At 32.1% G+C, this 14,998-nt stretch overlaps 1 protein-coding gene across 1 annotated transcript; it reads left to right on the forward strand.

The window, feature by feature from the left end:
* The first annotated feature begins 721 nt into the window (after positions 1-721).
* On the forward strand, positions 722-3,994 carry LOC139483525 (uncharacterized). Its single transcript, XM_071267544.1, has 2 exons — positions 722-802; positions 2,165-3,994. The coding sequence occupies exon 2, from the start codon at positions 2,186-2,188 to the stop codon at positions 3,875-3,877; it is 1,692 nt and encodes a 563-aa protein (XP_071123645.1). The 5' UTR covers positions 722-802; positions 2,165-2,185; the 3' UTR covers positions 3,878-3,994.
* The last annotated feature ends 11,004 nt before the right edge of the window (positions 3,995-14,998 follow it).

Below are 14,998 nucleotides of genomic sequence, written 5' to 3' on the forward strand. Positions count from 1 at the left end.
CAGTTTCTTAATTCTGATTTGTATTAAGGACCTCACTGCCTTTATCCATTCGGATAGAGTGTCTACGTCTTCCTTCTCGCGCTTAGCCCATTGCCTGGCATAATCCTCGACTGAATCCATCAAAATTTTAAAGTTGTATTTCCAATTGATGGATTTAGGCTCACGATATTTCGGACCTTTCGATAACACGTTTCGTAGAGAAGTGTTATTAACAATGTTAAGGTCACCGGTAATAACGTGGCTAGCGGGATTATATGTGAATTGGGAACTAGCACAAGTGCAATCAGGAGGTTTAGACTTGAAGTCGTCAATATCGAGATCCTGCAAAACGCGTTTGTAATTGAAAATTTTAGTTGCAATAGGTTTGGTATAGGTATAAGAAATTATTGGTACAGACTGGTCTTTAAAATAAGGAGGTATTTTCGATTGAACTAATTTATGATGAAGGATATTGCCAAGGTTGACGCCATCGAGACCTTTGTTGGCAAAGGAAAGATTTAGAAAATATCTTTTCTCTTTTAGATTGGTAAAAATAGATTGGTTTAACTATTACTATGAATGTCCTACAAATATTTAATCACATAATCTATATAATTATGTTTATAAAGTGGTAGATTACTTCTGATAAGAAATAATCAATTAAGTTTGTCTGATATATGCTGTTTATAAATTATACCGCGCCTTTAAATAGTTTTGTGTATATCATGTTTACCATTTATCATATAAAGTCACGTGATAAGTCGTGTGATGACTTTCCTGGTCACCCTTTTATTAACAACAATGAAACACTCGTAAATATCAGGTAAATGAATGAATTTAACATGATTTGTATAAAGTTTTTGTTATTAATCATTTATTAATCTATAAATAAGATATGAATAGTAAGTATTGTTTCACCATTTCTCTACCACAAAAAACGAAAGTTGCAAAGATTACCAGATTATTTTACTGCACACATCCAATATGCTCATTGAGTTGGCCCGGTTTTCAGTTTTCGAAAAGCTAATTTTTGTTTGTGTGCTCCTGTTATAGACTTTTGACCAAGATTTCATTTTGAAGCCTCCTCGTGCAAGTGTGATTATGCCTATGATATACATGTTATAAGTCTGATTGGGTTCCTAAGGATTTCCTAAAAAAACCTTTTCTCTGCATTCCATTCAATCAATCAAACTGTACATATAAATTGCGTTCCTTATCTGTTCTCGGCCAAGATTTGCTTGCAATATTTGCCGTGGAAGCCAAACAAACATTACAATAACCAACACATTTATTGTTGGTTTTAACTGTTCCTTTTCTACTTGCAAGTTGAATTGTCGATTGCATTTTTGTCGGCAGATAATAGTTGAAAAATGTATGAAAAAATTATGAGCACAACGGCTGTAAAACATATCCATATATTTGCATAGGTCCATAAGTTTGATTGACAATATGGAATGTAAAACCACTCAGCCGAGTATGATACTTTATTCCCCAAAATATCACCTAATTGAAAAATCTGACAAACTACTTATCACAAAACATAAAGCTATTGAAAATAGATTCATGCTGCATCCTCGCCCGGGGGGATTTACTATATACAAGTTGATGGGACGTGCTGCTGAAATAAGTCGCTTTTGCCAGCTCGAAAATATGGGAATGGATGGGGAAAACTATCAGAAATATAAGATAAGGTCCACAAAGTTCCAATTACTTGAATATGAAAAGCCCTGTATTTTTTTCACAGCCGAAAGTCTCAATGACAAGACAAGACAAGTTTGTTAATACACTCAGGTAAATATTGTGTGCAACAAAAGCAACAAAATGTAGTATACCAAATAATAATTTGGTCAATTTGGTCAATAAATATTATAAATAAAAAATAATGCAACCCTTTTATCGAAAAAGAGGTTTTTAGTATTTGTAAAAGTAAGTAAAGTAAGTACATTACACACAGAATCTTAGCTTTATATATTCCGTCGTTCCAACACACCGCACGAAACCAAACCTACATGGATTAAGGTTTACACTACTAAGATCTACTCTACCAATGAAGTATTGAAGTAACCCCGATACTGCATCAGATGTGGATAATAAATAAGAAAACCGTTATGAATTTTAAACGATGATTAATTATAATAATACAATGCAGTGGCTTCTTGATCCTCTTATCATTACTTTTTTTCAGGGAATCATTTTCTATTGTGTAATGGCGACTTCATCTTTAAGTTGCGGTGTTTGGGATTTACGCCATATCACCAAACCTTCTGCGCTTTGGTGTAGTGAATGCGACGAAGGACTTTGCGAATGCTGCCAGGAGCATCACAGTTTATCGAAAGCATCACGAAATCATACTGTCATACCAATTTCTGAATATAAAAAAATACCCAAGGATATAGTTCAAATATCTCAGTTATTTGACAAACACAATGAAAAATACATCATATACTGTCAAAAGCATGAATGTCCTTGTTGTAGCAGCTGCATTGTACAAAATCACAACAAATGTGACGAAATCGTAAAACTAGATGACGTCATTCATAACGCCAAGACATCAAATACATTGTACGAAATTGAGCAGACATTGGCAGAAGTAACCGAAAATATTAAGAAAATCATGAAAGATCGACAAAACAACCTGAAAACATTATCTGAAACTCAGAAGAAGATCGAGAATGAAATACAAGAGACCCGAACAGCAATCAATAATCATATCGACAAAATACAAGCAGATATAATAAATGAGCTATATGCATCGGAAGACAAGGAGAGTAAAAATATCCGTAAACTGCTAAATTCTTTAGAAGAAAAGCAACAAGAAGTTGCAATATTACAAAAGAACATTGCAGATATCAAACAGCATGCGTCAGACCTTCAGACTTTTTTGTCTTTGAAACGAATTGAAAAGGAGATCGCTGGCAAAGATGAATACATCAGGTCAATGTCCGGTAGCGAGAATTTAAAAAAGATCGGTCTGTCATTTCGTTTAAACACTGCAGTCAAAAATTTCATTTCCGACATTCAAAATTTTGGAAGAATCACGGTTGAAAGTAAACCGTCTACTATTGAGCTTACCACGAGAAAACAAAAACAAGCTCAAATGATGGTGGCAAAGGTACCGTCAAGATCGTTTGGCAATATTAATCTACAGTTACAGCAGACTATTAACACGAAACAGAACAATAACACGTTTGGGACATGTCTGCTCCCTGATGGAAGGGTGGTATTTTCTAGCTATAGCAGTACAATTGGCAACGGTACTTTAACCGTTTTGAACGCAAATGGATCATTGAGTGATGAAATAAAGTTGTCATTCTTTGATGTAACATACATTACAGAAGACAATACATTGGCTGTATCACGTGGTAGTTCCCTATTTAAGTGTATATATATTATTGACATGGAAAATCAAAAAGTCAAGAAAACTATTTCGGTAAAGGATTATATATATGGCATAACATATAATGAAAACCAACTGGTTTGTTCTGGGCGGAATCGTGGAATTCAATTGATCAATCCAAATGATGAGACCATAAGCGATATAGTCGTAGGTGAAATGCGGGCCGAAAGCTACGTTACAACATTTGGTGACAAGCTGTATCATACCAACCCGGTTAAAAACACCGTTACATGTCATAATATACAAGGTAAATTACAATGGATATTTCAAAATGAAAGTGTTTTGAAGAAACCAGGAGGCATCACCGTAGATAGCAGTGGTGACATATACGTAGTAGGACGTAAATCAAACAATATTATACTAATCTCTAATGATGGAAAACAACACCGACAATTGTTATCTGGAAGGGACGGTCTCTCTGAACCATCGTCAATCCATTTTAGCCAAGAAAAAAATATGTTAATTGTTGCAAATAGAGAAAAAGGAGGGGCATTCTTATAATCAGTAGACTGAACCATTTTGAAGATATGATTTAGTGAATGCCGAAAAAGTTAAAATTTAAAATGTTTTAAATAGATATGTTTTCCTAATGTCGTGTATAAAGTATCATGTAAATATTGTTTGTTCTGAGTACCTTACATTTAATGTATTGCAACGGCACCAACCTCAAACAGTAGCATAAATATTTACTCTTTATAGCACCTATATTAAGCTATGTTATGTTTTTAAATTAAAGCTGTAGCGCCCTAATGAAGATTAAATTAAGCAGGCGGTCCGATATTCTTTATTGGAAATGCAACCGATTTCTTGCAGCAATTATAATTTACTAGAATCACAGTTGATATACATTTTTAAAATAGTAAAAATGTTTAAATCACAAAAAAAGTGCACTCCGAGGAAAATTCAAAACGGAAAGTGCCTACTCAAAATTTCGTCACCTTGGAATTATACTGGTCTATGTCCAATTTTGTCACTTTGGTAAAAATTAGACTTGAAGTTTATAATTTTTTTTTCTTTTTTAAATTTAACTCAAGCTTTAAATAAAAAAGATGCTATGCTTATGCAGGTCCTAGGTGTCTTATAAGTGCTTTACATGACCTCATAATTTTATCCATTAAAAAGAAATTGAAATCAGATTTTGGAGATAGAACATTTTTATGATCGAAAAAGAAGGAAAAAGTTAAATCTTACACTGACATTGGATATAAAACAGTATAATTCTAAACAATTGATTGATTGATTGTTGGCTGCTTAACGTCCAGTGGCAATTTTTTCATGCATGTTCAGGACGAGAACAAATTTACAATAAATTCAATAGGTAGGTCCTGTAATAGAGGCCGTCCGGGAGGAAGGTCGGGGAAATTTGGACTGCCACGGGAATACTAATGTAAATTGGATAGGGACAGAAATTTTGCCGTACAACAGGCCACTTACGGACACATCAAATAGTTGTTTGTAAAGGTTCTTAACGTGCAGAGAGCGTGACACTCTCTCCATACGAGGCATCAGATTTAACGTCCTCTTATTCTAAACAATAACTTATTTAAGCATACGGCTCACCATAATGAATACCTTTGATATTTACCTCTTTTTTTATTATTAAAAAAGCACATGAACATTTTCTAATGTTTTATTTCAAAAACAAAAACATCAAATAAACTAAAAACAGTTTCGAATATAACACTAACAATATCAACAACTTTGGTTTCCAACAACTAAAAAGAAAAACACATCATTCTTGGAAATAGGAACATCATTTAAAAAAATAATGAATATAAAATAAGAATAAAAATAATTTTAAAAAATAAAATTTTTGATATTAATTATCACATTCTAGTATTATCAACCTTTTTGACTTATTATGAGAAAACTCGTGGTTCAATTTCAGTTGTTCTCTACATTTTTAAAAATGTCTTACTTCAAAACCACACACTTCAAATTAACTAAACTTCAAACGGATTTTCTCATTTAACCCTCTGAATATAACACAATCAAACATCATTATTTTTGGTTTTGAAAGCAAAAACGAAGAATACCATCTTCGTGGACATAGGAAAAATATCTTATAAACTATCCTTGTCAATGTTAATCACAAAATTCTGTAATAACAAAAAGTGTCACAAAATCAGAAAACATGTTTCAGTTGCAGGACTGTGCTTCCTCAAATTTACTTCAATACTTTTTCAAAGTAGTTACGGTCGTTTAATGGCATATATTTGTACATTGACTTGATTTTGGCAATCTTTTCTTTCGACAACACGGGAGTCTTGCCGAGTTTTACAATTTTAGGTGGAGTAAAACTACTTGAAATACCACCACTCCCCTTCCTTGTTTGTTTTCTAACAGAAACCTCTGTGTAATTTTCATCTCCATAAGCTTTTTTGTATTTCACATGGCATGGCATGTATGCATCAATTTGCAGCTGACTAACTTTAGTAAATGGTACTTCAGCAAAAGCATAAGACAAACTGGCTTTTTGAAAATTCATAAAGTCCGACTCCTTCATCTGAATTACTTTCATGCTTCTTTTCCGTACATTAGTAAGCACTCTCATGCAGCTGACAGGACTATATATTTCATTCAAGTGAAGAGCCTTCTCAAAGTGGCTATGTACATTATCGACCTCCTGGATTGTAGAGTGCCCGGCCTCTGAAAACTTTTGTTCTATCGTTGTCAGAGTTCGGGTAGTAAACAACATTTTTTTTAAAGCTGATAACATTAATGAATTTCTGTCCGTGGTACACATGAATCTGACCACAAGGTAATTGTATCTAATGTTTTAATTTCAGCCAAAATAGTTTTCAGAATAACAGTAAGGGCACTTGCAATTTCATTTCCTCCTCGTCCAGCCAAAGTTTCTGGCCATACAGCATTATATGCACACTTATTCAGAGAAAAGTGAGCAGTAAGATTGTACATGTTCAGTTTTCTTTTATAAAAGAAATTTGAAATATTAGCACGAGGACATGTGATTACATTTTGCATATCAAAGCAAACCACAGGCTTGATACTATGTCTGTCCTGGTCTCGTTCTACTTTAGCGTTGTTTTTGTTTTTAATGTGATTTTCGTATTTTTTCTTAAATTCATCAGTTAAAACATTGCCTTTCAAACTAGATTTAAATTCTTCACATTGATCACACCTGTCTTTTTAAGGAATGTGAAATCCTAAATTGAATTCATTGTTAAAAATACTTCGATAGATATGAATTTTCTCAACTTTAATGGACTTTGACTGACATTTTTCCTTATACAGCTGATACATTTTTGAAAGAGACAATGTTGGTTCTAAGTATTTACGAGATGAATTAGCTCTACAGTAATGAGATTTAACTCTCGGAAATGAGTTGATATGATCCCGATTAATACATAGGGCTGCTTCTGGAATTTTGTGTTTGATATGTTGTCCTCTTTTGTCTCCAAAAACAGGATTCTTATGATCAAAATACCACTGTATTCTCCGCGCACTTATATCAAGTGTGCTTAAATATAATTCTTTGCAAACCCGCACTTTGATCGAACCAATAATGAAATTGTACTCAAATGAGAATTGTTTTCTAGAATTTTGTTTGCTAGTTCGATGCCTAATCTTTTTGTTTCTTATTACAGTCCTAGAATAGAACACATTTTTTGCAGAATCATTTAATGACCAAAACGAATCAAACAGGCTCAGAAGCAGAAATCTTTTCACTACACTTGTATTTACAATGGCCTTTGCAATCTTTCTTGGTTTTTATTCTTTTACTTTCAACTGTTTTCCCCTTTGCGTTGATATATTCTTTACCAGACTGACGGTTACGTTTACGTATGTTTTGTTTCCAGTTTTGTGTTTGTCTCTTCCGTTTTCTACCTCTTTGTTTGCTTTCTTCAATTTCATTATTTGTACCTTCATTGTTTTCATTATTGTTATTGTTCTGATCTCTATTAACATCTATTTCGGTGTTCCTTGTATATATTAGTTGTTTGTACTTTTCTTTAATACTTTCATTGGTGTCTTTTATGTTTTCATTTTGTTTTGCAACACATATATTTGTTTGGCATGGTTCCTCTATAACAATAAGAGTAGTATTTACATCTTATTCTGTGTCTTGTATAGCTTGTAATAGTTCTGCTTCCGTTGAAACATGGTTAACTGCTGTTTGTATTTCATCCATTATTTTTAAATAACTGTCTGTGATCTAGTATTTATTACACAAATAATATGTCAAATCTGTGTTATTAAAATTAACAAACTCATGGAATTGATCTTCATTTATATCAGGTCGTAGGCTTAAGTGAAGAGATAACAGAGTTGTATAGCATTTTGTTAATATTGCATCTATTTCTTCTATTGAAAGAGGAATGCCACATATATCCAATGTGTCTATAAAGTTTAAGAAGTGTACAATGTAGAGTATAGTTATTGGAGCTACTGTATCAAATGATAAATACAAATTGTTCAACTTATGACAGTTGGAAATTACAACGAAGTCTACATCAACTAAATGCTCACACTAGTACTGTGACAGGTTCAAATACTCTAGGTTTGGTAGTTGTAGTAGAAAGCAAGTTGTAGAAATGTCTGAATGTGATAAATCCAACCATGTTAAATTTGTTGATTGGCTAATATTAGAGCTCAACAAAAAGTCTAAACTGGCTGTGCTGTCCTTGTAATAGGACAATGATATATCAAACAATGAAAAACACCTAGAATGCAATAAAATGTACTCCAAATCTTTCTTATACAAATGAAGGGAACGAGAGAATTCAAAGATTCTCCATAGACTTGATGTGAATTTGATTATTTGGTAAAACCGTTGGCAAGTCCGATTAACAATAGTTAATAGCTCTTCAAGTTCAAAATATGAAAATATGTGAATGATAGCTAAATCTGGCAGGTCTATGATTGTTGTTGGAGCATCAAAGTCACTGCAATTTAAAGGAAGAAAATGTATGAATAAGGTTCTTCACAAAATAACAAAAAGCAAAAACATTACAATTTTTATTTCACATCAGTTGGAATGTTTTCATTTTGAGACAGATATATTTTAAGATCTGAGGTTGTTGTTGACTGTGATACTTGAATTTGTTATTTCAAAAAAGACAAAAAGTCTGAGAGTATTTGTTTTAACATAATAGTGATGTATCTCTATTTTTTATTTCAATATTTAACATTATAGTATCTCCATTTGTTAATGAAATGCACTATTCCTGAAGTGTTTTCTATCAGTCGGAATATCTAATTACATTATTTGCAAGTTTCAACACATATTTTCCTAGAAAATAAAACAATTCTTTGACATTTAAAAGGAAAACATAACAAATTAACTCACCAGATAATTGACATGCTATACCAAAATGGCTATTCGTCAACTTTGTCCATGTGACCCAAACCGAGATATCCTATTGGCTATGGAGATAGAACATTATAATGCTGAATACAAGGAATAAGAAAGGAGTTAGAACATTGTAATACTGAAAATAAGGATAACAATGAAGGGAAAGCTATATATGAAACATCATACAGATAGAACATAGTTTAAAAATTCTGTGTGCAAAATATTGGCATATTTTTGAAAATAGGAGATAGAACAGTATAATTCTCATGCGACGAAATGTCAAAATCAAATGATAAAACACACTGAACGAATGGACAACAACTGTCACATTCCAGTCTTGGTACAGGCATTTATAAATATAGAAAATGGTGGATTGAACCTGGTTTTATAGCGCTAAACCTCTTACTTGTATAACAGACGTATCAAATTCCTTTATATTTTATGACGATGCGTGAATAGAGCCGTACATTCCCGAATTGACGACATTGGAATATTATTGTACGAACTAAGCCTTACTTCGTATACCGATGTTTAAAAATATGTCGAACGCATGAGAGTCAACAATATTCAAAAAATCAAAACTTCAAATATATTTATTAATTGTGAGTACTCTGATATCTGTTCTTGGGTTTTGTTTGTAAGGAATATTGAATTGATATAACCAATATTCGACGTCTATTCTATGTTTTTGTTTCATGTTTTTTCTTTAATCTATCGGACGAGTTGAGCCCTTTTCAACTAATTTGTATATTTTTTTCTTATGTTGTGTTGTAACACCACTGTTCCATTATGATAGGAGAAGGAAGAGCTCTCACAAATATGTTAAACAACGTCATATTCTTGATGTGCCTTTACCAAGTACCCAGCCTGTAGTTTAGTGGTCGTCGTTTGTTCATGTCTGTTATATTTTTTTTCTTAGGTTGTTAGTAATAGATTAGGTCGTTAGTTTTCTCAGTTGAATTATTTCATGTATTTCATATTTTTCATTTTGGAGGCGTTTAACACCGACTATACGATATGGATTTTATCATTGTTGAAGACTGGATGATCGCCTACAATTGCCGACATCCACTTCATAGATACCAAATCGCCTGAGTTTTTTTTTTAAATGAATGAACGCTTATTTTGTTTTTTAAATGAATGAACGCTTAAAAGTTATTTAAAATAAATAAATCTACAATAAAACATACAGATGTAAACCAGTCTATAGAAGAAACGATTCGATAAAAATTTTCTTATATCAACGAGCGATATTGTATCATATCAACGAGTTGCATTGTGGGAAGTTTCAGACGAATGTTAGCATTTGTACAAATAAAGGCAGATTACTCGGGATAAAGTAATGACTCTGTTCTTAAAACAGGGTGACATTTAACACAACATACGTCTTGTGTATAATTTCCATGAACTATTGTATGTAATAACAAACAAAGTGTATTTAAACGAGAAAATTGAATTGTTGAATAAATGAAACATAAATGCAAGATTTATCGTTTGTAGATGTACACATTCTATAAATATCATGTAGCAAATTCAGTGGAATGCAATTGAGATGAATTCAATTGTTTGCTAAGCCAAAATCACCTATAAGTCAAAGATACTGCTATATTTTATTATATCAATGCGATATTTGCCATATATCATAGTGATGATTTTTTAATATAAAAAAATAGGGATGCGATACTTTTCAAATATTACTGCTATAGTTTTCTAATATAAAACAACGTCACAATGCATGTCAAGAAAGCTGCAAACATAATTCACAAACTTAGATCATGACCGGTTTAATGCGTTGGTTCAATATCACTAAAATTTCGTAACTGTAACAAAATTAACGCTTAAATGTTCTTATCATTTCGAAAATGTTGCTTGACCCTATTAATAGTTGAAAGTGTTAACAACCTGTTCAGTCTATTGTTTTTAATCACATGGTTTAACCGACTAATTCTATTTGAAGTGATGATCATGATGATGCAATGGCTGAATTTATATGCGGATGCAAATAGTCTACCGACCTATTATATTTTATTATAATGGTCACACTGCTATAGCCTATTCACCTCAAATTAATAATATCGAAATAGACAAAAATATCATTAGTTAAAGGAAACATGCATTCAAATAATCCAATCCAATACAGCTCAAAATTACAATGAATATTCAAATGGTAAAATAAATAATCCAAACAAATTAAAATGTACAAATGCTGATGTCTCGAACTTTGAAGATACCAACTGAGGTAACATCAGACTATAAATTGAACAACTTCAGATACAACGAAAACCAAAAATCTTGTCAAACATAAAATGTATTTATTATTAACATAGAAAAAAATATCAAGAAGGAAAACATTCTTTTTGGATATCATAGACTTTTCCCGTTGGTAAATCGATATCTCTATGAACATAATCAGCTCGCCGCGTGGGCGCTCTTTTACGTCGCGATGGCCGTGAGGGCATTCCGATGTATTGTTGCCACAGAGATTTTACTTACGTGTTTGACTAGTAATCGATCGTTTAAGTACGCGAACATTTTTTAGTGCAAAATAACAATCCGTATCGCTTGTTATAAATTCATTTCTTCAATGAGTACTATTTTTTTTTGTTAAGAACACAAATAAATAATATGTAAATGTCTTTTGACGTTAGAAATGTGTATATACCTTTTTTATATTTATAAATTTAGATCGTTCAGTTGGAGGACTGGAAATCAGTTATTAAGAAGGGGAAATTTGAAACATTTACAGATATAAGAAGATGGTGCATGAGTTCGAATGAGACAACTTTCCATTAAAGTAATAGGTAAACCATTATAGATCAAAGTAGGGCCTGAAAAACGGAGCCGTGGCTCACAACGAACACCACGCTATATAGGAACAAAAACATCACTAGTGTTAAACCATTCAAACAGGAAGACCAACGGTCTAATTTGTATAAAAAAGGGAGACTCAAAAGTACAGGTCATATTTTGTCGAATCAATCTGAACGAAGACAGTATGATTCATCCTTGTCACAAGTAAGTTTCATTGTTATCAATAAAGAAAGTCTTTCATGCGTGCGTTTCCAGCACATGTGACCAAGGAAAAAGCAGCTTCAGTTTTTATTTTGGACTTAAATATAAAAATCTCAATTTTGATATTTTAGACTTTAATTCTCTGTATTTTATAATTCATTATATTTTATAATTTCGTGTCTATTTACATTCCGTATCAAGGACTTAAAATCAACATGCTTTGATATGTACAGTATATAATTCTCAGTTTGGACATGAGTGACATGTTATCCTCTGTTAGCTAATTAGTGATATTTCACCTTATTCATGATGTATGTTCTTAATTGTTATAATCAGATTATCATTTAATATCTATTCTTCAAGTTCTAAAAATAGTTAAATCTATGTCAGTTAACTTTCGTTCCCTCTTTTTTTAACAATATTACTCAAATTAATTGTTATTTGTTATGTCTATACTTGTCAATTTAATTGTGTATAAATACTTGTTTATAATTTTTATAACCAAGATTTGGTCTAAGGACTATGCACTGAACACAGTCCATCTGTAATAAAAAGTATTAGTATTCCTCGCTGTATTATTGGTTTATTCATCGCTCCAGAGTCTCAAGAGTTAGTTTTCACCAGAGGTCCAGTGTCAGAGTTCTCATTGCTATTCACAGCAATCGTTCGTTTGTATGATCAGGTGCACCATAAAGTTTCAGTAACAAGAGGCCATTTAGTCAGGCTCTTGTTACACGACCCTAAAAGTCATCCAGTTTTCCCCGGTGACACATATCGGATATATATTATTTCGGTGCATTCATTATAAAATTTGTTAAATGTTATATATGTGAACAATCATTTTTGTACTTGGCTATTTGATTACGACATTATTTATTAAACCTTTTTTTGATTAGCTGTGCTTTTAAAACCAATTGAGAAATTTGTAAGATATTACCAAAAACAATTTGAATTGAAGCAATGGTCTTAAATAAAGGCAACAGTAGTATACCGCTGTTCATAAATCCATGGACAAAAAACAAAATCCGGGTAACAAACCAATACCGAGGGAAACGCATTAAATATAAGAGGAGAACAACAACTCAACACCGAAACGAAACACACACAGACACGGACCAAGCATCAGACAAAATCCCACGAGAATAACACATATAACATCTAAACCAAATACATGAAATTGGGATAAACAAGTACCGTGCCAAGTCTTATCTTAATATCTCAAAAATAAGAGAAAACAAACGGCACAACACTAAAACTGTTTATTTACATACAATACTACAAAGAAGTAAAATCACAAAAATACTGAACTCCATGGAAAATTCAAAACAGAAAGTCCGTTATCAAATGGTAAAATCAAATGATAAAACACACCAAACGAATGGATAACAACTGTCATATTTCTGACTCGGTTCTGGCATTTTTCAAATTTTGAAAATGGTGGATTGAACCTGGTTTTATAGCGCTTAACATCTGACGTGTATATCAGTCTCCTCAAATTCTGTCATATTTACAACGATGCTTGAACAAAACAGACATAATAGGTGCAATTGTCAAAATATGGGTGCAGCAGTCTAATATTTTAAAATTTAATAAGTACAACAAAAAAACCGCTATGATATTTTAAAAGTATCGCATTGATATAAGGAATAATAGCATATGTTTATTTATGTAAAACTATATAAGAAAAACACAGCACTTCAAATTTTACACGGAACTAAACTTTAGCTTCCTACTAACTTCTGAATGTATATTTAGACTCAATTGTTTGTTTATATTTGAACAATAAGTTTTAAAGCTTGTATTTTCTTACTTTTTCGTTGCCGAAAACAACATTTTCCGCATTGAATGTCTGCATATTTACAATTGATATTAGACAATATCGCCATGTGATATAAGAAAAGTTTTTATCGATACGCTTCGTCCATAGACTGCAAACAAAAGCTTCCACGTTAAATGATTTTGATTAATACATGTCATACTAGTCTATCATTATGGAAGTCATTCATTGATTATCATCTCACGTCATGTGATCAGTTGTGTATTTACTTTCCTGAACGCCCTTTGAGATAATCACTGAAATTACCAGGTAACATTAATGAGTTTCACATAATATGTATAAATGATTTGTACTTAATTAATACATCTTGTTTGTTTACAAACGTTAAATGTTGCGATAGTTGTTCTATGGGTGCTATAAACAGTTTCGTATAAAAAACTAGGGGTTATTCCCCGACTTAAAATAGACATGGAGGGAAGTCCCTTTTTATCAACATAATTGGTAAAAAAATATCATGTTTTTTGTATTTGATTGTAAAAATAAGTTAATTACCTTCAATTAAAACAGGTTGAATGAATAAAATAATTTTAAAAAATTAGATTAAATACACATGTTTTGAGGGGAGACAAACTGTAAACATCCTGTTTTTTTTGGCAGTGAAAAGTGCAAAACTTATTTGCACCCACTGTAGCTCTTTTCGGAGCAGGCGAACGTACCCTGAAGCATAAATATTTAGAAAGACCAGGTAAAAACCTATGAAATTCATACAGTTTTGATTATGAAAAATGTGCATGTATCATGTCTGCATGGGTGTGCACATGGCCTGATTTCATGTTTTTTATGCATAGATTAGGCAATTTTTTTCCCATTTTCTCTGAATAAAACTTTTTGGTACTATTAAAAGTACAATTTATTTTTATTTCATTATAAACTAGAGAAAATTCTGATTCTAATGATATCTAGTTTTATACAAGTATCTCTATTAACATCAACACCACTAAGGGTCAATTATAAATGGTCCCTCAAAATATGACGTCATAGAATAAACTGTTGATTGCACCCTATAGTATGAAGGAAGTCGTATGCATAAATCTATAATAAAAAATTAATGCGAGTGGACATGAACAGCATGATAATTGTTATTCAACGTCTTTGCCTAATATTTTTGAGATTGTTGTTCGGTCAGCAATCTGCGAAATTATTTAAGGATATGATACAATGCAATGAAGACTATATGTTCTTATTACAAGTGACATGAAAGATAGGATCGTTTATTAATATTGTTTTTAAGGTGATAACATATTGGTTCCTCAAGTAAACAAAACTAGAGTGACTTAGCTTCTCTCTATATACATATGAGTCGATTGGCAAAAATCTCAAATGCTGTTTGTCAGTAACTTCGACATATATTCCCAGCGAAAACAATTTAAATAAACGTTTAATAAAAAAATAATCAAAATTAAACTACATGGGGGGGGGGGGGGGGTCATTCTGGATATTCCCACTCAGGGGCACC

This window comes from Mytilus edulis, chromosome 7, assembly GCF_963676685.1.
Source record: "Mytilus edulis chromosome 7, xbMytEdul2.2, whole genome shotgun sequence".
Classification (NCBI taxonomy): Eukaryota; Metazoa; Mollusca; class Bivalvia; order Mytilida; family Mytilidae; genus Mytilus; species Mytilus edulis.